This window comes from Trichechus manatus, unplaced genomic scaffold, assembly GCF_000243295.1.
Source record: "Trichechus manatus latirostris isolate Lorelei unplaced genomic scaffold, TriManLat1.0 scaffold00014, whole genome shotgun sequence".
Classification (NCBI taxonomy): domain Eukaryota; kingdom Metazoa; phylum Chordata; class Mammalia; order Sirenia; family Trichechidae; genus Trichechus; species Trichechus manatus.
In genome coordinates this window covers 14,698,942-14,722,707 of record NW_004443950.1, presented here as the reverse complement: position 1 = coordinate 14,722,707, position 23,766 = coordinate 14,698,942, and the positions used below count along the sequence as shown (strand labels likewise).

The window sequence follows — 23,766 nt, the reverse complement described above, 5'->3', positions numbered from 1 at the left end:
AAAACACTTTTGAAAAAGAACAGTTGGAGGACTCACACTGGTTTCAAGATTTACTACAAAGAAAGCTACAATAATTAAGATAGTGTAGCATTAGTGAAAGGATAAACATATAGATTAGCAGAACAGAACTGAGCCCAGAAACAGACCCACCTGTATATGGGCAGCTGATTTTTGACAAAGTTACAAAGGCAATTTGGTGGAGAAAAGGATAGCTTTTTCAACAGACGGCACAGCAACAATTAGATGCTACGTGGTAAGCACTGGCAGCATGAGTCCAGTCCCAAAAATGTGGAGATTGATCCAGTCCTACTTCTCCATCCTCATCACCAGCTACCCCCACTGCACTCTCTCTGGCCCTAGCCACCCAAAACTAGGTCAGAGCTCACAAGTTAAAAGGACACTGTCCTACAGACTGCCAGACAGACACTACCAACCTTCTGACCCGCTGGCCATCAGTTCCGGGGCCAGTTTCCCCTTAACCCTTCAGGATGCCAGATGCAAGCTCAACGCTTATTTTCTGACCTGCTGGCTCCCACTACACCTTTGCACTCAGTAAGTCACTAGAACAACTCATGGAATTCAGCCGAGCAGCCCCGGTGGTGCGGTGGTTAAGTGCTTGGCTGCTAACCGAAAGGTCAGTGGTTGGAACCCACCAGCGGCTCTGTGGGAGAAAGATGTGGCAGTCTGCTTCCATAAAGATTACAGCTTTGGAAACCCTATAGGGTAGTTCTACTGTCCTATAGAGTTACTATGAATCAAAATCAACTCGATGGCAATGGTTTTTTTTTTTTTTTTTTAAACCATACTTATGACTACCGATTTACTATAGCTAAAAAAAGAAGAGACACATAAAGTGAGGTCTGGGAGGGTTCCCAACAGGGAACTTCCATGTCTCAGGGGATACACTACCCTTCTAAGAGCAGAAATTCTTGTCAACCAGGAAGCTTTCTGAGCCTCTGTGATCAGGGCTTTTATTGGCCAGTCCTGCATTATAGACTAAATCATGCTTCCTGAGGCTAGTTGATACCGGCCTCTCAGGTGGGTCTTTCTGTTTTGGCCAGCTCTGACTCACCAGCACTAATTCTCGGGTGTGGCCTGCAATTCCCAGACCAAAGCACCCCTATTTCTCCAGAACCAAGGACAAAGGGCCCCTCTAGGGTAAAACTAGGTCCTCACAGATAACCATATACCAAAGATAAGAACATTTACACCCTATACCATAATATAAAAATTAACTTGGATTATACAACTAAATGTAAAATAAAACCTAAAACTAAGAACATGTGGGAGGAAATCTTTGTGATCATGGGTTAGGTAGACTTTAGATACAGTATTAAAAGATGATCCATGTAAGAAATGATTAAAAAGTTATTAGATGTTATCAAAATTTAGAATTTTGCTCTTTAAAAGACAAGTCACTAAGTGTTTGCAAATCCCATATCTGATAAAGGATTTGTATCTATAATATATAAAGAATTACCAAAACTCAATTGGAAGATAACCACATTTAAAAAGGGCAAAGATTTGAACACACTTGACATATTACATCCTTGTTAGTCCAGCTAACAATTTGTTGAAGATAGTAAGTTCTGGCAACAATGTAGAGCAACTGAAACTTTTATACATTGTTCATGAGAATGCAAAATGGTATAGCCACTGTGGAAAACAGTTTGGCAGTTCCTTGTACAGTTAAACATACCCTTACCATACAACCAGTAATCACACTCCTGTGTATTCACCCAAGTGAAATGAAACTTACGTTCACATGGAAACATGTACATGAACATTTATACCAGCTTTATTCCTAATTGCCAGTAAGTGGAAAACAACCCAAATATCCTGCAACTAGTGAATGAATAAGCAAACCTGTGGGACATCCAGACAATGGATGACTACTGATACACTAAAGGAGCCCTGGTGGTGCAACAGTTAAGCACTCAGCTGCTAAGCAAAAGGCTGGCCGTTCCAATCCACCTAATGGCTCCATGGCCACTGGAGAAAGGCCTAGTAGTCTGCTCCTGGAAAGACTACAGCTAGAAAACACTATAGGGCAATTCTACTCTGTTATATGGGGTTGCTATGAATTGGAATTGACTCGGTGGCACCTAACAAGACTGATACACTGAACAACACAGATAAATCTCAAAGCCATTAACACTTAAGTGAGAGACACTAGATTCAACAGGCTACTTACCACGATTCCATTTCTATGACATTCTGGAAGAGGTGCCACTATAGGGACCTGAACCATCACTGGTTGCTTGGGGGTGGGCTAACTATAAGGGGGAATAGGGGATTTTTTTGGAGTGAAGGAAGAGTAGTGTGATTGTTAATGACTGTATGTATGTGTCAAAACATGCAGAACTAATACGCTAAAAAATGAATGGGTTATAGGTCACATAAGACTGGCAAGAGTGGATAATTGTGCGGTGATAGGTATGCGAGGATTCACTACTCCTCTTTCTACTTTTGTGCATTTGCTGTTTTCTATAATGAATGTATGTGAATATGCTTATTATACTATCCATAAGGAAACATGGACAGTGAAGCATCACATTAAAAAATACTTTATCGGAAAAAAACTGAAACAAGACCCATACCTCACATCATGCACAAAAAATAACTAAAAATGGATCAAAGACTTAAATATAAAATCAAAAATGATAAAGATCATGGAAGAAAAAATAGGGACAATGTTAAGAGCCCTAATACATGGCATAAACACAATACGAACCTTAAACACAATATGAACCTTAAGTACGAATACACAAGCACCACAAGAGAGACTAGATAACCGGGAGCTCCTAAAAATCAAACACTTACGCTCATCAAAAGACTTCACCAAAAGAGTAAAAAGACAACCTACAGACTGGGAAAAAATTTTTGACTACGACAAATCCGATCAGCGTCTAATCTCTAAAATCTACAAGATACTGCAAAACCTCAACAACAAAAAGACAAATAACCCAATTAAGAAATGGGCAAAGGATATGAACAGGCACCTCACCAAAGAAGATATTCAGGTGGCTAACAGACACGACACATGAAGAAATGCTCACAGTCATTAGTCATTAGAGAAATGTAGATCAAAACTATAATGAGATATCATCTCACCCCAACAAGGCTAGCATTAATCCAAAAACACAAAATAAGTGCTGAGAGGTTGTGGAGAGACTAGAACACTTATACAGTGTAGGTGGGAGTGTAAAATGGTACAACCACTTTGGAAGTTGATGTGGCGCTTCCTTAAAAAGCTAGAAATATAAGTACCATACAATCCAGCTATCTCGCTCCTTGGAATATATCCTAGAGAAATAAGAGCCGTCACACGAATAGATATACGCACACCCGTGTCCACTGCAGCACTGTTTACAACAGCAAAAAGATGGAAACAACCTAGATGCCCATCAACAGATGAATGCATAAACAAATTATGGTATATCCACACAATGGAATACTACGCAACAATAAAGAACAATGATGAAGCCAAGAAACATAACATTGAGGAATCTGGAGGGCATTATGCTGAGTGAATTTAGTCAGTCACAGGACAGATACTGTACAAGACCACTACTATAAGAACTCAATAAAAGGTTTAAACACAGAAGAAAACATTCTTTGATGGTTACGAGGGTGAGGAAGGGAGCGTGAGGGTTATTCACTAAGTAGATAGTAGATAAGAATTGTCTTAGATGAAGGGAAGGACAGCACCCACTACAGGGGAAGCCAGCACAATTGGACTAAACCAAAGCTAAGAAGTTTCCTGAATACAATCTAACACTTTGAGGGACAGAGTAGGAGGGGTAGGGGTCTGGGGACCATGCTTTCAGGGGACATCTAGGTCAAACGGCATAACAGAGCTTATTAAGAAAATGTTCTGCATCCCATTTTGGTGAGTGGCATCTGGGGTCTTAAAAGCTATCGAGCAGCCATCTAAGATGCATCAATTGGCCCCAACCGACCTGGAGCAAAGCAGAATGAAGAGCACCAAAAGACACAAGGAAAATATTAGCTCAAGAGACTAAAGGACCACATAAACCAGAGACTTCATCAGCCTGAGACCAGAAGAACTAGATGGTGCCCGGCTACCACCAATGACTGCCCTGACAGGGAACACAACAGAGAGTCCCTGATAGAGCAGGAGAAAGGTGGGGTGCAGAACTCAAATTCTAGTAAGAAGACCAGACTTAATGGTCTGAATGAGACTGGAGGAACCTCGGAAAGCATGGCCCCTGGATTCTCTATCAGCCCAGAACTAAAACAATTTCCGAGGCCAACTCTTCAGACAGATTGGACTGGACTGTGGGACATAAAGTGATACTCATGAGTGTGCCTCTTAGCTCAAGCAGATACAAGAGACTAAATGGGCAGCTTCTGTACGGAGGTGAGATGGGAAGGCAGAGGGTTAGGAGCTGGTTGAATGGACATGGGGAATCAGGAGTGGAAAGAAGTGTGCTGTCACAGTATGGGGAGAGTAATTGGGGTCACATAGCAATATATGTATAAATTTTTGTATGAGAGACTAACTTGAAATGTAAACTTCATTTAAACTACAACAATGAACAAAAATAAAATATATACTTTAAACCAATAAGCTACCAGAAAATAATACGGGAACGGACATTTAGGGCTTTGGAGAAACGTAATGCTGAAGGCACTGCAGTAGGACCAGTCTCTCTAGCACTTTGGCAATGCCCTTCTTTGTCGGGGTTCCTCATCTGAACCACAGAACACAGATGATAATTTGCATAACTTTTTTTCAGTTCTCCCAAGAATGATATGTAACTTGTACCATTCTAGATCATACTAATTAGCACCATTCTAGATCATGGACACCTTAGGGAACTAAGGCTTACTTCTCTGTGAAATCCCAGTTGAGAATGGCTGCTGAAAATTGAGTAACACTAGACTGAAAAAAGGGGGGAGGGGGCACAATGCTGTATGCTTTATGCTGAATGCTTTTTATTTTAAAAAAATGGACATATAAGGAAGTGATTAAATATGGCAAAGTAACATGATGCTCTGTAACTATTATTTTAAAAATCACAAATTCGTGAACTCTTCCACCTTGTGGAAATGTGTAGATCGAAATCACCTATGGAGCTTGTTAAAAATAGAAATATTCTGCCCCCACCCCAGATAGTCAGTCTCACCAGCTAAGAAATGTTGTTAGCAGGGTGTAATCTTTTAGTAGTTCTATTCTCTGTACAAGGTGTTCATGTTCAAGGTAAACTGTTTGACTCATTTGAGATAATCTGACTTAATGTGCATTAGCATTTTAAAGTGTTTGTATCTGTTGTTTTCCCCCACTATAGAGACTGAGAGAAATTAATAGTATGATACGGACAGGAGAAACTCCAACCAAAAAGAGAGGGATTCTTTTGGAAGATGGAAGTGAATCACCTGCAAAAAGAATCTGCCCAGAAAATCATTCTGCCTTATTACGCCGCCTCCAAGATGTAGCTAATGACCGAGGTTCCCACTGAGGTTAGTTTCTTGCATTGGAACTGTCTTTTCACCAGCTCTGGTTAGAAGCAGCATTTAGTGCACGCTAGATTATGAGGCTCTCTTCTTAACACAGCCAATCAACCAGTGCCTGTTAGAAGCCTGAAGGGAAGTTTTTGTGTGATTTCAAATTTATTTCTTCCAGTATCCTCAGAATACTTTTATTCATCCCAACTGTCTTTTCCTCTACCATTCAATGCTTACCATCAAGGCTGCTTAGAATCTAAACCTAGATTTTTAACTATTTGGCAAAGGTTTCACAAGTATTGCAGAGAACAAAGTGTGCTCAAATACGTGTATTACAAGTTTCTATTGACATGCTTTCAACAGAGGCACTGTATTTCAAATTCATTCCTACCTGTTTTGTGGTCAGCTTTGGTCCTCATAAAAAGCAAAACAAAAACTAGGTATTTTATCCTCCATCACTTTGTAGGAGTGTGAGATTTTTGCATTCCTGAAACAGAACAGGGGAGAGAGCCCAGCTTCGGCAGTCCTAGGCCATCAGCCCATCCCCCGTTCCCCGTGTGTGGTTCTCTCCCAGTAGGTGTGGTGCATTGTGAAAAGTGCTTGATTGTTCAGTTGTGCAATGTGTGAGTGAACTTGTATGCAAGTGGCACTTTAGGGCTGTAAAAAGCATGATTTTTTTTTTTAACCCAGATTTTGCTGTATATTTGCGATGGCACTTTCTACAATGTGGATTTTATTAAGTACAGAACTTCTAGGCTAAATATCCAATACCTTCTTTGATCATTTTCTATTTTTTTAAAAACGTTTACTGTTAAAGCCCCAGTAGCCACCTTTTGGGCATGTGTTTTGAATTCTCCAGTTTCTGTTGCTGTTATATAGGGATCAGCTGGCTAAGTCAAGATTCTAAATCAAGTTGAATTGAGGGTATTAATGTGAAAAATTATGACGCTTCCTTTAGGAGGTAGTTATCCAAAAGACGTGTCTATTAAGGTGATGTATTTTAAGATATTTTTGGCTATGTTCCTGGCAGTTAAAATAGATTGGAGAATTTAGGTTTTCATTAGTACATAGTACCATTTATACAAATTAGAAAATGTTATTTAACAGCTGTACCTTTATTAATCACTCCTATTCCCAGCGGTTTTAAAGTTGAATTAATAGTCTTATTAGGGAGAAAATTCAATTGTAAATTGAATCAGTATAAGCAGAGTTACTAGGTAACTTCATATTGCTCTGAAAGAAATATGGACCTTACACTGTTCAATTAGAATAGTGTTCTACAGAAATATTTATGAAAGCTCTTAAGATACTTACTGCTACTGTAATTTTATATGAAAATAAGTGTATTTTTCAATAAAGCATTTATAAATTAATCTGTTTAGTTATATCGAGGGAAGGGTGTTTAGTTTCCTGCATAAATGACAAAGAACAATCATTTATTAGTTTATTTTGTCTCTACCAAACACATTAGTCATTCATCATTTAAATATCTGACTTCATTAGAAACCGTTTTAACACTTTTTCTCCCTCCCGCCATAAAAATACATAAGTAATCTGCTTTAAAAAAAACCACGAGGTGTCTGCTTTCCTCTCCCTCAACTATTATGTACCTCAGTGACAGCAGTTTATCAATAAGACAGTAGGCTGGGACTGCATTTCAAAGTGCTGAGCTATGGGACTTGCTCTCTCCACATCCTAACATATGTACACCTGAAACCACCGATTAAAAACCAGTAAGTAGTGTTGAACTCTGCCTACTCTAGTATTAGCTTAAACGAATGCAACTTACCTTTAGCATTATGTTCAGAAAAATATTTAAGTCTCAAGGTCCCCAACAATTTGGAGTACTGAACTAGATAACACCCTAAAGACACTTCTGACAGAAGTAATGCATTACTTAAAGACAAGTTTCCAAACCCTGCTGTTCGAACCTAAGCGTACATGGAAAACACTGATCTCAGTCACTGTCCACACAGTTTTACTCTTCAGGCAGTCCTTTGCCATTGGTCAGGTTTAACTAGGCCAGAGTCCAGCAGGAAAGTGCACGGTGCACCAGATTGACCACCTCTTAGGTTGCTACTGTTTTCTCTTCTTTACTGAAAGGTTGTACTGAGCCAGGCTTTACCCATGACAGGCCAGCAACATGAACACTTTTATTGTGCTGCTCTTCAGGCTTCTTCTAGGCACAATCAAAACAGACATTAAAAACACGATGATGGAAGTTGAGCCCTGTACAGGCTTGTTGCCCAAAAAGCTATCTGTGTACAATGAGTGGTCTCCTAATAAGACATTGTAGAAAAGGAACAGTGAGTTAACCATCTCAGAAACGGTTATCCACTTACCTTCTGAGTCAGCATCTTCTCTCTGGCTTCATCATGTACAGAAGGATTCCATGGAGAAAAGCTTAACGGAGAGAAAAATATTAAAAACTGCTTTTGGCTAACTCAACGTTATTTTTTCAATAATTAAGCCAGTTGCCCTAACAAATAAAACTTAAGGAATAATACTTTTAAAGAGTGATCTTTACATAATCAGTTGTCACATGTGAATGATTTTCTCACCTAACTACCCCTTCTAGAAGACTTTACATGGGTTATCTCATTTAAGCCTCACACAATCCCCAGTATTATTTAAAGATGATGAAATGAGGGACAGTAAAATTTAGTAACTGCTGTGTCACCAAATCTAAAAGCCAGTCAGTCAGTCGATCTATAGAACCCGTGCTCTAACCTATGCTATGCTGCCTGCCTGCAGCGCCAGGGCTGCCGAAGAGCTAAATCACCAACCCATCATGTCAGTATTCTTCCCCAAGAGTAAGTCTCAGTGCTGCAGGAACCCACCACCTCAGACACTATTCCATCTCCGTCCTTTCACCATGTCTGAATGTCAGTGTGGCAGTTCAAGAGGGGCTCCAGCTAAAAGTGCCAAGTGAAACGTCCTGACATGGGACTGGATGAGCCATCGCAGGGATCCTTAGGAAACCAAACGCACCACATAACTTGCTGTTGGCACAACGCGTCCGACAAAGTAAAGTTCTTATCTAAGAGTCCAACAGGCATCAGAAATCAAGGTGACACCAAGTTATAAGGGTTGCAGACTAACAGATTAGACACATCCCTTTCAAAGCACCATCCTAAGACCCCGGGGAAATGAAGACACCGTACTGCAAGGTGCGGTTTATCGAATGATGCTCCACTTACCTAATTGCATAGGGGTCCTCTATTTTAGGTTGGTCAAACAGACGAGCCGTACACACCTTAACACTGTCAACCACTTTACTTTTAAAAAGCTGAACATCTTTTTCGTACCTGTGTTAAAGTTTAAATAATAAAAAAGTTACCCATTTAATCTACTTAGATGCATTTTCAAATTTTTCTTAAATCACAAAACAAAAGTAACGTACAGTACTGCAGCCTCTGGGTTTAAGGGACTGGCTGTATCAATCTTGTAGAAAACTCTCCTTGCATACATTAATACTTGCCAGATATGATTATGGTTCCGCCTAAGTGGAAAAAGCATGATTACTGAGGCTCCTCCTGCAGTTTTACACCATTAGAAGAAAACACTTATTTACTAACCTCCATTTTGCAAATGCTCTCTTCACATCCAGTTCACCTGAGGTGGGATCAACTAGCGGGTGAAAGACGGGAATATCAAACACCAAACGCTACATTTAAAAAGAGACATATCCTTCAATGAAAGCAATGGAGGAAAACACACAGCTTATTAGACCACAGAGCTAGTCGTAAAAGGAGCTTCAGGGGAACAAGGCAGTCACATATTGTTAAAAGTCAAAGAGCTGCCTCCAGAGGGGTACTTAACTACTTTCACCATTTTCCTGTAAAACTGAATTTTGCAATGGAAAAGGAAAGAAGTCAGTCTCCTCCCCTAGAGCACCATGATCCCCATTCACATAGGAAGTGCTGTAGTATAGCTTCCAGCCTCACTTGTGCACCTTGAGCAGAGACACAAAGCTAAAGGCAGAGGGCAGCCCGACAGAAGATGCAGCAAAGCACAAAAATTCCCTGGGAAGACTATTGGGCAGACAAGCCTTCGGAAAACGGAAATCATAAGTGTTAGGAAACCTCTAAGCTCTTTAAGCCGGCCTGTCACCTACTTACAGGGCAGTCCCCATCCGGGTAGTTATCAGGGATGTAAACTGTAAACTTAAACACACCATCTTGATAAAGTCCATGTCGTATGAAGATTACTCCAAACCACACTGTAGGAAAGAATAAAATGGTGAAGGTTTAAGTTTGTGTCAGAGGAACCATACAGGCTAGAAACTGAAAGTGAGTCTTTGTCTTACTTAGCGCAGAGCGATAGGATGGCTGCACGTAGACGCCTGGTAACTTCTGCTTCACAACCAAGGTACTGAAATAGAAGCAGCAGGATAATTAACTTGTATGGCTGTAAATCACACGCTTAGCGCCAACCACCCCACGATCATTTTTTGAGACAAGGAATGATCCCTCCAGAGGTAGCTGATGTCCCAGGCATACACGCCCAGTTGTCATAATACGTCACTGGACACACTGAGAGAGCACTGGCCTGGCTGCTGCTCAGGCGCTGGCTTCCTAACATGCTCTCACAGGAGAGACATGAGCCAAAAAAGGGCCCCAGACTGAGAAAGTGAATCCGCAAAGGTTACGCAAAGAACCAGGTTTTCCTTCAGAAACCACAGCTTCCCAAAAACATCACCTGGAAATCAGTCCGTAGGTAGTTCTGAGTACTACAGTATGACTTAAGTCAAGTCCGTGTTTGTAAAATTATCATTGCTTGTGTGACTAGAGATGGTAAGATTTCACACACGTATTCAGAAATCATTTTAAAACGCCATTTTAGGTAGTTCAATAAAAACTCCATAGCACTGCCCTCACTCAGGTGTCATTTCGAGTTTGAATCACCAGACCGTGCAGCAGAGGGCAGTTTTGATTTGCAGTGTTGCCTGCTAAAGGCAGGCATCAATGTGAGGCTCTCACACTGTACTCTGCTCCCAAGTCGCCCCCAAACTCCGACCCTTGCACTCTGCGGGCCCTGCTGGGGGTGGGGTAGATGGTGGGTGCTGAAGACAAGAGCACTACCAGGAAGGCTTCACTGGCGTTTCTGGAACCTAGTTACCCACTGACAGCCAGTCTGCTCTGGTCCCTGCAGCTGTAAGCCTAAAGGCTGTGACCAGACCTTGAGAACAATGCCTCCCTAGAGCCTGAAAACACATTAACCCGCCAATCTTGAATTTTATTCCGAAGTAGCTTATTAAGCCACCGTCAATTGTTTTTACTACCCATTGGCCACAGTACTTGCTTACTTTTAACCTTTTAAAAGTAGTTATCTATTCCACTTTTAAATCACTAAAATTCAGCACGTCAGCAGTAGCAATGGCTTGCAGATTATCTACAAGCATGAGCTGTCAGAAAAGGCAATTTTGTGGTCTAGTACAGACAGCAGATTTAACCACGACAACAGAAGCCTGTCCCAACTCCCTGCCCGGCCTCAAACACAAGGCCTTGATTATAAAGCTGAAGGGGCCACTGCTACCAGATCACACCCAGTCTGTTACACTGGGGCCTCAGACCCTCTGCCCACTGCAACAAAAGTACACCGAGGGGGATGGGTAAAGAATGCTTTTAAAATAACTTCATATACCAAGGAAATTTAAAATGATGGCTATTGAGAAAGCTCCAAATTTTCTGCCCGTGTAACAAATGATCAAGTCAAATGCCATCTAAACTCACTTGATTTTGAGCCCCGTGCTGTGACATCACTACTAAGCCCTCTGTATGGGTGCCCTCTGTACAAGTGCCCACTTTGTTGCACACTATAGATTTGTGCAACTTTAGTCCAATTTTGGACTTCTGTAACTAGTCAGGTTCTTACTTAACATGGCGCCCAAAATCTCTCTAACTTTCCTGTAATTACCCAGTTCTTCCCTGGGGGGTCATACATAATAAGTCAAATTGCCTTTTCTAATGCCAGACTTTCAAACAGATGAAGACAGTTTTAGTAAGTACTTGCTAAATTTTCTCTTCTCCAAGCCAATGTCTCCGGTTCCTCCAACTGATGACCCCTAAGGTCTGGCTTCCTGACCTCTCCCTGCTAAGATCATCTCCTCAGCTGCTGTTCAGTCTGTCCAGATGCCTCCTACAAGGTGGACAAGTCTGACCCAAGAAAGAACAGATGCCACCCTTCCGCTGGCCCGCCCCCTACAAAAGCCTCTTCAGGAGGTAAATTCCTCACCTCATATAAAGTTCAAAAGGAAGACCAAACTTAAGTTATTAAGGTCCTGGCCTACTGTAGGTTCTTAATAAATCTTAGATTCTTCCTCCTCCTGCTCTCCAAAACAGACATGGAAATGAATCTTTATTTACTCAAGCACCAAAGATGAATCCTTGTATTTAAGAAAGCATATTTATGTAACTCCCTAGGTCTTGGTGAAGATACATGTCACAAGCAATCGCCTCCACAGTTCTCTACGTACCTTATGTCTGATAATGGGGGCAGGTGTGAGTTGAGCTTTAAAATTAAATGACTGCCATTTACTGCATCCATCAGACTAAATTACATTCTTTGCCTTCAAGGATCATTCAAAATGTTTAAATAACTTCTTGAGAACTTACAATTCTGCAAGAAGAGAGTATTCCAGGTAGAAGGGTCCGTAAGAAGCATGTGTACCATTTGTTGACTGTGCTGCTGGGGCAGGAGATGTAGGCTTAGTTATGGGCAAAGCATTTTTGGGAATAGAAGGCAGCTGTTTCTTTGGAGCAGTGCGTGGAGGACTGGTTTTCACGTCCCCTGTTAACGTCTTCTCTTCACCATCAGATCGCTATTCAAGACAAAGAATATTTCTTAGGATGATTCTCAGATCACAAGAGTATAACCTTAACTCTATGACCTAAAAGCTGGAATTCTTTTACAAGGACATTTTCACACCATGATCAAGAGCAGGCAGGCCCTACAAAGAGCAGAACAAAGCAAAAGCCAAGAGTAAAGTTCAATAGCTGTATCCTCTAAGGGCAATAAAGTCAGTATTTAGAAGATTAACTGAACCAGAGAAAGAATTGGTTTCTCCTGGTGCCCCTCCCTCCAAAAGAGGGAAAGGAGTTTACTAAGCATTAGACACTGTCCAAGACCTAGAAAAGTTCCCTTGTACCTTGGTACTGTGGATGGTCAGGTGCTAAGAAGTTCAACATACAGTTAAAGAGTATGGAAGACTGAAATTAGTCACTACCTGATGTTGTTAGCACCTGGGTTAGAAACAAAGAAAGAAGCTGGTCCCTTGCTTACTTGGGTCTGATTCTGATCTTGTTCCTAATGGCTGTGTTTCCACATCTGGCATACCCACCAGCATAAACTGCCATGGCAAAGGTCTAATAAGTCAGAGGCTAAACCACCATCTCAGAGGTGCTTCCTTGGCTCACGTACAACTAAAGGCACTTTAATTAGCTGCGTGGAAAATGTATAGCATATGCATAGAAAAAAGACGTTCAACAGTGGTGTACTCTTAGAGGTGGAATTATGGGTTATTTTCTGTTTGCTTATCTGCATGTTTTACGCTTTCCTAAAGTGAAAATGTATTATTTTTGCAACAAAAAAATATTTTATTTAGAAAAATTCAACTAGTGCCCTCAGGTCTGACTTGACCATATTGGACTAGCCTTTCCCAAGGTTTCTCTAAACACGGAATCTAACTTTCAGTTTAGAAGAAAACCTACTAGCATGATGTATCAAATTTCATGTGTGTACCTATCAACTGGATCAAAATAATCTTAGCATTGACATTACCACAAAGATTTCTATTGGAGAGACAATCTCAGTGTCAGAAACCAACTTTAGCCGACAAAATAATTATTTCTCTATAGGAAGCCTAAACTAGAAAGACCAGGTAATTCCGTAAAAATTATAGGCAACTTTGGTACGAATTATTTTGGCCTCTATTCTGGCCCTCTTTTCTGACAGAGAAGCAAATGGGTTTCCTCACTAAACCTCTCGACTGTACCTACCTTGCGTACAGAGCTTGTAGACATGCTCCAGAAAGGGTTCATAACGTGTCCTCCAAACAAAAAAATTCAGTGGTCTGGGTCATCAAACTCCTGTCCTCAGCATTCACTTTACCTTAAAAAGAGATGGGGAAAAACATACCACCAGCAACAATTAAGAATTCTGAAATGGTTGAAAATAAAATCTGACACAGAGATAACACTAAAATGGTATCTAATATATAGTTATAAATCTAGGGAGGGAAAAAGTCTTCAGACATCTTCAGAAATTGTTTCTGTCAATACTCCCTCCTCTTCTAGCTCCAATCCCTTCCCTGCCACTGTAGATACCTGCAGGAGTCTGTGAACTGGGTCCCTGTCCATGGTTCAGCATATTCAGTGATAATCTGGCTTTGGTGCCAAAACTTCAGAAGATGTGGACTATAGCAGTTGCTACTAACATAATATCTAGGCATTTAACTCTTGGAAAAGACAGGTTCAGAATGCACTGTACCCATATACACGAAAGCTGTATCACTGTTGCCAGGGTGATGGGAACACATGATGACGATCCAAGGTGGCTGATTTAAAAGTATCTTAAATTAGTTGTCTTAAGTACAGAATGACTCCAGTGAAACTAGTAGTCAAAGAAATAAGCAGCAGCAGAGGGGGGTAGAGCATACGTATCTTGATAAACAGTCATGGATAACTGTGTTCTGTCAGGATCATTCCCACGAAACTGCCTTTTTCAACTGCTAAAATATGGAAACTGCAGGATTAGGCATTTAAGGAACTGGCAAGCAGTACATACAGATGCAACAGAGAAGTGCAACAAAGATACTGCACAAGCACAAATCTTCCCCAAGAAGATTCAAGTTGTGGACAAGAAAACATGTCTCAAAGGTCACAAAGTCAGTAGGTCATTTACTAAAAATACAAAGGAAGAGGCAAAGGAAAAGAAGCCAAGCAGAGCAGTAAGAACAGCAACTTCTCTGCTCTGGTGATTTCTTCCCAGGCTGTTAATGTTTAGAACAGAACTCCTTATCTGACCTCCTACTTACACCAATAAAAAGTCTGAAGGTGAAAGGGTCACATTTAGCAACATTTTACTAAATTCATAAGCCAATCAGCAGAGAACCGTGTACCAAACATCTCTAATCGGCAATAATTTGTTTTCTATCTGATGAGCCTGTGACCTCCACGGGTGGGTACCAGATCTCCCATACTCCATGAGTGCCTATTACTGCCATATGGCTTTCCAAGAGCTGATGCCACCCAGTAATTAAATCACAGGAATGAGGAGCCTGGTTCTTCCACTCACCTGCTGACTTACATGCAATAAGCAGCAACAGCTCTCTGCAAATCTGTCTTTAAAGGTGACTATGACACAGATGGTCGCTATGAGTCCAAATCGACTCAACAGCATTGGGTTTATGACACAGATGAGAGTAGTCAGACATCAAAAATGTGCAGGGGCATGTTCGTGTTTGGCCCAAATGAAAACAATACTGGTTTTCAGATCTAGCAGTATTGTACAGCACCACACTCTTGACTTGGACAGACCTGATTTAAAAGAAGACCCCTACTCCTTGGGCCCCGGTGCCCTCGTTTGTAAATGTAGTGGGGTGCACCAATCACCTGTGGAGTCCCTTCCAAGTCTAACACGTTATGATTTTATGACTTTGCCTTTAAGGCTCTTGGAGTCTAGAACTTGCCCCCAGTTCCTCCTATCTTTAAGCAGCAGGTTTTGTCTACTACTGCCTAGCCTTGCGATAGATTTTTATACCAAATGTTTCCAGCAGCAACACAATCACCATGAGAAACGGTAGTGTGCTTTTTGGGTATTTTCCAACAGTAGTGCCACAGATAGAAGGAAGATACAGGAATACGCCCTAGTCATTGGGAATAATTTTAGAATTTCTGCTGGTTCAGCCAGAGGAACAAAACATGATCACTTTCCTTTGTACAGCTGAGACCTACACATCGCATGAGCCCAAACTGGCGACGAGTATTGCTGTTTCCCCCAGGTGCCCTGGTGCTTCTGTAGGCATTAACTTAATACATCATCCTGAAAGACGCTTAAGAAATTCCAACCTAAGAGGCGACGGCGCACTAAGGCGACGGCGCAGGGCCCCAGGGAAAGACAAAAAACGACCCCAGTCCAAAACGGGCATCAGGTCCTCAACAGGCAGCCGGCCTCGGACGGGCACCCTTGCTCGGGGCGGAAACTCGTCTTCACGCACGCAGAGAATCTGGGCAAACCTGTCTCGAGGTGTTGCATGGCGGAGGCCAGCCACATCCTGGCCTCGTAGCGATCTCAACGCGACGGGCTCAAGGCCGACCCGGGCCCACGAGGCCGACCGGGCCCGCGAGCCCACTGGCGGGGTCTGAGGGCCTCTGGGGCTCGGCGAAAGCCCCCTTCAGCGAGGACACAGGGACTGGACTGGAGAGGGCGGGCCCCAGACTGGGCGAGCAGGCCGGGTCCGCCTCCAGGCCAGCCCTGGCCAGCTCCCGCCGCAGCCCCCAGTGCCAGGCCCTGGCAGCGAGCAGCGCGCAGCAGGTGCCTGCAAATGCGGGACAGGTGCCCGGCCAGTCCCCGTGTCCCTGCGCGGCCGCCGTCGCTGCGGAGCCTCGAGTGCTCGGTAGGGCAGACAAACGCCGGGCCCGAGGACGCTGGGGGCTAGGATTTAAGGCCTCCTCAACCCTCGTTTACCTACCAGACGTCCTGGCAGCACGCCTCTCCCCGTTACCTTCAACGCAATGCTCTCGGCCGCCGAGCGCCGTCGCAGCCCGACAGCATCGCCGGCCGCACAGCCGCCCGGCCGCTACCCACTCCCCGCCCTACCCCGCCCTTCCCTCGCGTCGGGCTCCGCCCCCCCACCCAGCCGCTTCCGCCCCAGCCTCCCGGCGCCAAATGGCTCCCGCACCTGCCCGTCAAAAATGTTCTTCCGGGGGGCGTTGGCCGGTAGCACCCCGTTCTGCCAATCAAATCCGCTCCGTACGGGTGGGGCCGCACTTGACCCTCCCCCTTACGTAAAAGCGTTCGGGGCTAACTATCCGTCAGGGAAGTATCCGGTCCCTTTGGGAAGCTGGAGGAGGGGGACAAACAAGCGCCCGGACATAATTGGCCACAGCGTCCATCAATCACCATGGAGACCCGCCTAGAGGTTTATGCGGGCAGGTCGCTCCAGCCACTCAGGGAGGCTGTGACTGCGGGTTTTTTCAGCCTGAGCCAGGGTGGGGGCCCGACTCTGGCCTGATGTCCCTGTGACAGGATTTGGGGGACCGGACAGTCGAATGCCGGGCTGCTGGTTACGGCATGGGCGACCCCTGACGGCCGCGTGCTTCCTGGGGCCCCTTCGCAACATCACGTTCTATCGTTCCTAGTGGCGCCGCCACGTTGACTCCTTGGGGGTCCCGGGCTGGCCTGGAAGGGGCGGGCCTGAGGGTAGTTGTCAGGTTGTGAGAACACTTTACGTAAGATTGAGACACCGGTTTTCCATATCAAAGCAGGAGGGGCTACTGGAGATGGGCGATGAGAGCTAAACTCCCCAGTCATCCCTTGTCGCTGCCAGACGAGCTTTTCAAAAACGGACACGCCGGTCCGAACCGCTGGAATCCAAATGCGGGGAGCAGTGAGTACCAGAAATCTACATTTTTAACAAGTTCTCCTTTTAACAGTGTGATTCTGGTGCGCACTGAAGTTTGAGAACCTCCCCTATGGCAGCATCGCCCCTTGTCTTTTTTGTTTTTTTAACCCACCAGCCTTCGCTTTGATCTGAAACACCCTTACCGCAAATAACTTTTCGTTGCTGAAAAGCCTTCCACGGGGGCAGTTTCATACTGAATAAAATCTAAACTCGGTCCAGCTTTTAAGGCACACCCTGTTGGGACCGCATTCCCCATTCCCCCCTCACTCCGCACGCCTACCTGACTCCAGACTAATTCTGTGACGGCTGCCGTGGGCATTCACACCTCCAGGCCTTTTCGCACAATGATGCCTTCTCTTGAGATGTCCCTGCAGCCTCTGACATCTGAGTTCTAAACACCCATGAAGACCCCGCCCCTAAAAAGTGTTCTACCTCTTCTCTTAGACATTCGTGGCACTGACCTTTGGGACTTTGCCACACCTCCTAACGTAGTATCTTACACTCAGAAAAGGGGAAGTATTCTCTGACCAGGTTATTTGCCGAATTATTGGTTGCCTCCAAGATTCCGGTAAATGACCTACTTGGTAAACGGCAAGAAGCCAAACTTCCCTGCTGTTAATCCCAAGGGGTTGTTTCTGACATCCAGCTTCCTCCCCCAGGTGAAAACACCCCTGAGCCACTTCGTTTTGTCCAGTTTGAATATACTTAGGAATGTTATAATCTGCTTAGTCTCAACCAATACAAAAAAGACAGGAAACCCTTCCTTGTGGCCAATGATAGATTGTACAACAGTAGGAGAACAGTTAGGAAATCATTGCAATAGTTTAAGCAAGAGATGACTGCATGAATATGGTGGTGGAGATGGAGAAGTGCGTGAGTTCCAGAGATATTTAGGAAGTGGAATGGACAGGGCTTGGCCATGGATTATAATATGGGAGGAAGAAGAAGAGGGAGGTTATCACCGATGATGCTTAGATTGTTGGCTTGAGCTACCGGATAGATGATGCGGCCATTCACTGAGATGAGAAAACAGTGGACCATAAGCAAGTTTGGGAAGGTAGGGAATGGGTAAATAATGAGTTCTGTTTTGGATAGGTCGTGCTTGGGAAGTTTCTGCAAGCAATGATGCTTATGTACCTGATACCCATTTCCCCCTTCTTCACTGCTGATAGAGCCTCAATTTTGGTGAGGAGTTCAAGCCCTTTGATGGCTCCCCATTGCTCTTAGGGCAAAGACCAAGCTCCTTACAATGCCTATGGGCCCAGCATGGCAGGGCCGACAGTTGTCCCGGGTCACCTGCCCCCAGGCTCCAGGTACTCAAGCATTTTTTTCAGTTCCTTGAAGGACTGGTGCTTGTCTACTTTGTTTACCACCACAGGATGGTGCCTTTGTGTTGGCTGTTCTTTCTCTTTCCCTGTTCTAGGCGAGCAGCTCTCGGCTCAGACACTTCCTTGAGCCAGTTTTCTGTTGATCTGGGAGATGACTCGACGTCATCTAGACTGGAAGCTCCATGAGTCAGGCACCGCTGTTTCCTTTCCATTGTCCTCCTTTCCATTGTCTCCCCTGCATCCAGCCCAACAACTGGCTATAATAGATATGCAATCAATATTTGGCCAAACCAAACCGGTTGCCCTGGAGTCGATTCCGACTCACAGCGACCCTATAGGACAGAGTAGAACTGCCCCATAGGGTTTCCAAGGAGTGGCTAGTCAGTTCGGTTGACAGCCGAGCTCTAAATCACTGTTCCACCAAGGCTCCAAATGAAGGATAGAGCAACTACACTAGACTCAAAACACCTACCAGCCTGTACGCCCCCAGTTCTGCACCAAGAAAGTAGCTGCTTACGAAAATCAGCATGATTTATTGAAAGGGAGACAAGGAGACAGCCTCAAGGTACTATTTCTTTAGGACTAAATTGTAAAGTACTGACAAAAAACCCAACTGACCCTAAACCTTACCTATAAAACATCTTCCACAACTTCATGTTACATTTGTTACCTAATTTTTAGGAGCATTGCAGATACCATATTTGTGTCAAAAGAGTCCTTTTTCATCAGGCCTTAGTAGGTATGTGATCTCTATGAGTTTCCAGCATTCCTGCTCATGTTGTAGTCAGCAAAATATTCAAAGAATTCATTCTTCCTTTCGTCCCTGGAAAATCAATTCTATAAAGCAGTTTAAATCACTGACCTACTGCTAAAGGCCTTAACAGACGAAAGGGGCAAAATTATGCTTATTTGAAGTGCGTGCGTCAAAGTTTTCAGGTCAATCTGTTTGTCCCTGAATCCTTTTTGAAAGGTAGATTCCTATACAGTGTGGTACCCGTATCATTGGTTATAATTATCACTCAGGATAACAAGTTGACACCTAGCCATGCATTTATTTTAATATGTCATAGAAAAAATATAATTAGCACATCAAAATCATGATTTTTACAGCCAGTAATGTTTCTCTGTGGGAGAAAAGACCTGGCATTCTGCTTCTGTAACAATTACATCCTTGGAAACCCTATGGGGCTGTTCTACTCTGTCCTATAGGGTCGCTATGAGTCGAAATCAACTTGATGGCAATGGGTTTAATGTTTGAGACCAACGTAGGCATTTAAGTTTGTTTTTTAAGCAAATGGATTTAAGAAAAAATATTAAATAGTTAATAGTCCTTTAATAATGATTCTCAGGTATGGCAGAAAAAATGTGAATTCTTTAGAATTGTTGAAGTTTGAGAAACACCGCTGTAGAAGGATAATGTGCTTTTCGTCCTGCCTGCATTATCACTGATCATTACAGTTCTTGTTCACAATATCACAAGTGCGTTCCTACTTTTTGGTTGCATCAGACTTTCTATCCTGTCCTCTTCCCCATAATTCCCAGCCATTGAGTCAGTGGGTAGATGGGCGAAGGGATGGTGGCATGGAGGGAGGGATGAACGTTACAGGCAGACTACATTTCAAAACAAAATCAGAGGAGCTGATGGACCGCTGGATATTTATGTCAAACAAAAAGCAACCAATAAACGATGTTACTGCTCATACAGGGCCTGGAGGAGAATTGATTTCCTTTTACAATCAAGCAGTGTTTTGAACATGGCATAACAATACAAATAACCATGGGCTCTCTTAGCATGCTGCTGACTATACCACAAGCCACAAGAAGAATCTTCTCTTTGATTGATGTTATCTTTGGAAAACCACCTCAGGCTGTGGTTTCAAAGCATTTGGAACGATGCTAAAGGCTAAATGTCGATTTTCACTAGACCGGTAGATTGAGAAAAAGAAAACCAAAGAGAGAGAGAGAGAAAGCAGTATTCATTCACTGACAAATAATTCAGGGTTTGCTGTGGGCAGGCACTATTCCAGCCAGGGATACCTTCCTAACTTAAATATGTAGTAGTGATTCGTTTAAAGACAGAGTCTCGGTAATTCTGAGAGCCCCTCTCAAAAATCAAATGACATCATCACCATCATTTACGCCAACTTTTTATTATGAAAACTTTCAGTCATAGAGAAAAGTAGAGTACAGTAAGCATCCCGAATTTTGCCATATTTCCTTTTGCTATCTTTCTTTTTTTTCTTTTTCTTTTTAGGTCCTTAGGTGGTAAAAATGATTTGTGCTCGACTACTAACCTAAAGCTTGATTGTTTGAACCCATTCAGCGATACCGTGGAAGAAAAGGCCTGGCGATCTGCTTCCGTTAAGATTACAGCCAAGAAAACCCTGTGGAACAGTTCTACTCTGTAACAGGTGGGACCACCATGAATCTGAACGAACTCCACAGCAACCAACAACAACATCTGTTTCCTGTAGGCATCATGACCTTCAACCCTGAGTACTTCAGTGTGTATCTGCTAAGAGCAAGGGCGTTCTACAGAAATACAATGCTGTAATCATACTGAGAAAATTCACTGTAAATCCCTAACCTCCTTGTATGCTAGGCCTATTTAAATTGCCGATTTTCATACAGGAGTCCCTCCCTGGTGATGCAAATGGTCAAGCACTGGACTATCAACTGAAAGGTTGGCAGTTCAAGCCCACCTAGAGGAGCCTCAGAAGTCAGGTCTGGCGATATGCTTCTGAAAGGTCACGGCCTTGAAAACCCTATGGAGCAGTTCTGCTCTGCACCATGGGGTCGCCATGAGCTGGAACTGACTTAAAGACAGCTAACAACAACGATTGTCCTACAACAAAAACTTTTACTCCGAGACTGTTGCCTGAGATACGCTTTAAACCTTAAGCCAAAATTATCCCTTGAGGTCTCCTTTTAGCCAAATAACAGGCTGACTTATAAAGAATATTACCTGTGAGCAATGAGCTTCTTTAAGAAAAATCATCTATAGGAGACCACATGCTCAAAAATTAAAGCAAAGATGAGAAGGTAAGGGGGCAGGGAAACTAGAATAGTGGAAGTAGTACAACTAGAACAGGATGAATAAGAATGATGACACATTGTGAAAAATGTAACCAATATCACTGAATGATTTGTGTAGAAATAGTTAAATGGGAACTTAATTTGTTGGGTAATTTCACCTTAAACACAATAAACTATTAATAAAAAGTTAATAAATGAATATAATAAGTAGATAAATAAATCAACATTATGCTAAGTGAAAGTTAGAAAAATAGTTGAATATAGAAATAGATAAATCAACATTATGCTAAGTGAAAGCAGCTAGAAAATGAATGAATGAATAGATAGATAAATCAACATTATGCTAAGTGAAAGCTAGAATCAAAAGGTCACGTACTGATGATTCCATTCATATGAAATGTCCAGAATAGACAAATCCATAGAGACAGAAAGCAGAGTGGTAGTTGCCAGAGGCTGGGGAGAGCGGGGTATGGGGAACAATGACTGCTTCACAGGTACAGGGTTTTCTTTCAACGTGATGAAAATATCCTGAAATCGGATAGTGGTGATGATTGCACAACACTGTGAATGTCCTAAATGTCACTGAATTGATTTTATGCGATTTGAATTTCACTTCAATAAAAAGTTTAAAAAAAAAAATTTATATTTATTATTTTTCTAAACCAGGATCCAATCAAGATTCGTTCATTGCATTTGGTTCTTATGTCTCTTTGATCTCTTTATTCTAAAATAGTCTTCCCACTTTTTTTTTTTTTTAACAGACAAAGATAGTCCATATTCGGGTTTGGCTGACTTTTTCCTTGTGATGTTGTTTAACTTGATCTTCTATCCCTGTTATTTCTTGGAACCTGTAAGGTCTGAAATTGTGATTAGATTTGGCATTTGGGGCCGGAGTACTTAATGGATGAGTAGTTATGATGACTTTTGAACTGCTGATTTCGTAGAACTGTATCCCAACGATCCTGCCTGAACCAACTATAAAGAACAGAAAGATGCTCTGCGCTAATGCAAGACACTTGAATACCTGGTACTGCAGATATTAAATTTTGAAGTTCTCAGTTATTTCAGCCATTTCCACGTTCTTCCTTTAATACTAAAGTACTATCTGTGACTTTGTTCTCATAAATATCAAACTAGACTTGTTCTTCGAGCCGCTTGCCGAATACTTCATGCTAGTCAAGTTGAATCCAGGCTAAAAAGAAACTGAACGTGGCTCTGAGGACACTAGGTGGCGAGCTGCGGTTGTTACGCTAGTGAATGTTAGTGAGGGAAACAGCGGGATCTCAAGGACAGTGTTTGCGTATTTTATACTTAAATATCTACTGCATCCTACACGCAATAAGCCTTATTGTGGAAAATCTGGGAACAGGTGGAAGCGAAGGCCATAGGTGTCTAATAACAGGCACACTGTCACCTCTCTCAAGAACGTTCAGTTTTTTCCCCTCTCTTTTGATGGGACAAGGTACAAAGCATTACCTAATGTGCCCCAGTGTGGAGAGGAGACAATAAAGATTGCTTGCAGGAATATTAAAACGAAACATGCCATTGCTTCCTTTCTTGAGTATGAATCTACACAGAGACAGTGGCTGCACATCCTAACAGGTTCATATGAATGTATTTTCCCCTGTAACAGGCAGCAGCCTCTCCTGACACTATTCCTCGACCCTTCCCCTTCCAATTGACACGAAGTCAGATTTTCGCGTACCCTGTCTAACGCCGGCTCTAAGTCTGGGAAGGCATTGCGCAAGTTTAAATAACCCAAAGGGTGTGGACTTTAAAGCCTCATGGTAAGTGCTGGAGTGCCCTCTGGCGGACATCAGGAAGAATGCAAGCAGCAAAGCAAAAACATTAGTTCAGCGAGGTTTCTCAGAGAATAATTATGTATACTTTTTAAACAAATCCATGCCCTTAAAAAATCCTGTATTTGCATTCCTGAAAATAACTCATGCCTAGAAGAGTTTTATTTCCCTTAAACAAGGTGCTGTTATTGCTAGCTGCCATGGAATTGGTCCCCTACTAATGGGGACACCATGTACAATGGGATAGGACCTTGGGTGATCCAAAGTGTTTTCATTGGCTGATTTTTGGAAGTAGATTGCAGGCCTTTCTTCCTAGCTCATCTTAGATTGGAAGCTCTGTTTAAAACTGCTCAGCATCGCAGCCACACTGAGGGACGGGTAGTGGCTGTGTATAAAGTGCACTGGTCAGATATCAAATCGGGTCTCCTGCATGGAAGGTGAGAATTCTACCACGGAGCCACCAATGCCCCCTAAGCAAGGTACTTAGTGGTCTCAAACAGGGTAG

The 23,766-nt window shown here is 42.9% G+C and overlaps 2 protein-coding genes across 5 annotated transcripts in view; one reads left to right on the top strand and one right to left on the bottom strand.

Moving 5' to 3' along the window:
• RBL2 (RB transcriptional corepressor like 2) overlaps positions 1–6,087 on the top strand; it is a 55,834-nt gene extending 49,747 nt beyond the window's left edge. Inside the window, exon 22 of one of the 2 annotated variants that reach the window (XM_004371586.2) lies at positions 5,316–6,087. In XM_004371586.2, the coding sequence (XP_004371643.1) occupies positions 5,316–5,486 (171 nt within the window). In that variant the 3' untranslated portion in view covers positions 5,487–6,087. The remainder of the gene's footprint in view (positions 1–5,315) is intronic. The other variant, XM_023726902.1, reaches the window with a different exon arrangement.
• Positions 6,088–6,229: 142 nt separating this feature from the next.
• AKTIP (AKT interacting protein) lies at positions 6,230–18,131 on the bottom strand. 3 transcript variants are annotated; one of them, XM_023726904.1, is made up of 10 exons: positions 16,166–16,293; positions 13,473–13,584; positions 12,090–12,295; positions 9,782–9,846; positions 9,594–9,694; positions 9,051–9,139; positions 8,876–8,974; positions 8,673–8,780; positions 7,815–7,875; positions 6,230–7,648 (listed from the first exon to the last, which is right to left on the bottom strand). In XM_023726904.1, exons 2-10 carry the CDS (start codon positions 13,512–13,514, stop codon positions 7,541–7,543), a joined length of 879 nt encoding a protein of 292 aa, XP_023582672.1. In that variant the 5' UTR covers positions 13,515–13,584; positions 16,166–16,293; the 3' UTR covers positions 6,230–7,540. The 3 variants fall into 3 exon arrangements, with proteins under 3 accessions (XP_023582672.1, XP_023582671.1, XP_012409650.1); XM_023726903.1 differs by lacking the exon at positions 16,166–16,293 and adding an exon at positions 17,379–18,131 and having other exon boundaries at positions 6,263–7,651; XM_012554196.2 differs by having other exon boundaries at positions 6,263–7,651.
• Between the last annotated feature and the right edge of the window lie 5,635 nt (positions 18,132–23,766).

Coding starts and splice junctions, on each gene's coding strand:
- AKTIP (XM_023726903.1), bottom strand. CDS start 13,514: ATGAACCCTTTCTGGAGCATGTCTACAAGCTCTGTACGCAAG. Junction 9,847..12,089: donor TACTCTCTTCTTGCAGAATT/GTAAGTTCTCAA, acceptor CTTCTATTTCAG/TACCTTGGTTGTGAAGCAGA. Junction 8,781..8,875: donor AACCCAGAGGCTGCAGTACT/GTACGTTACTTT, acceptor ACTTTAACACAG/GTACGAAAAAGATGTTCAGC.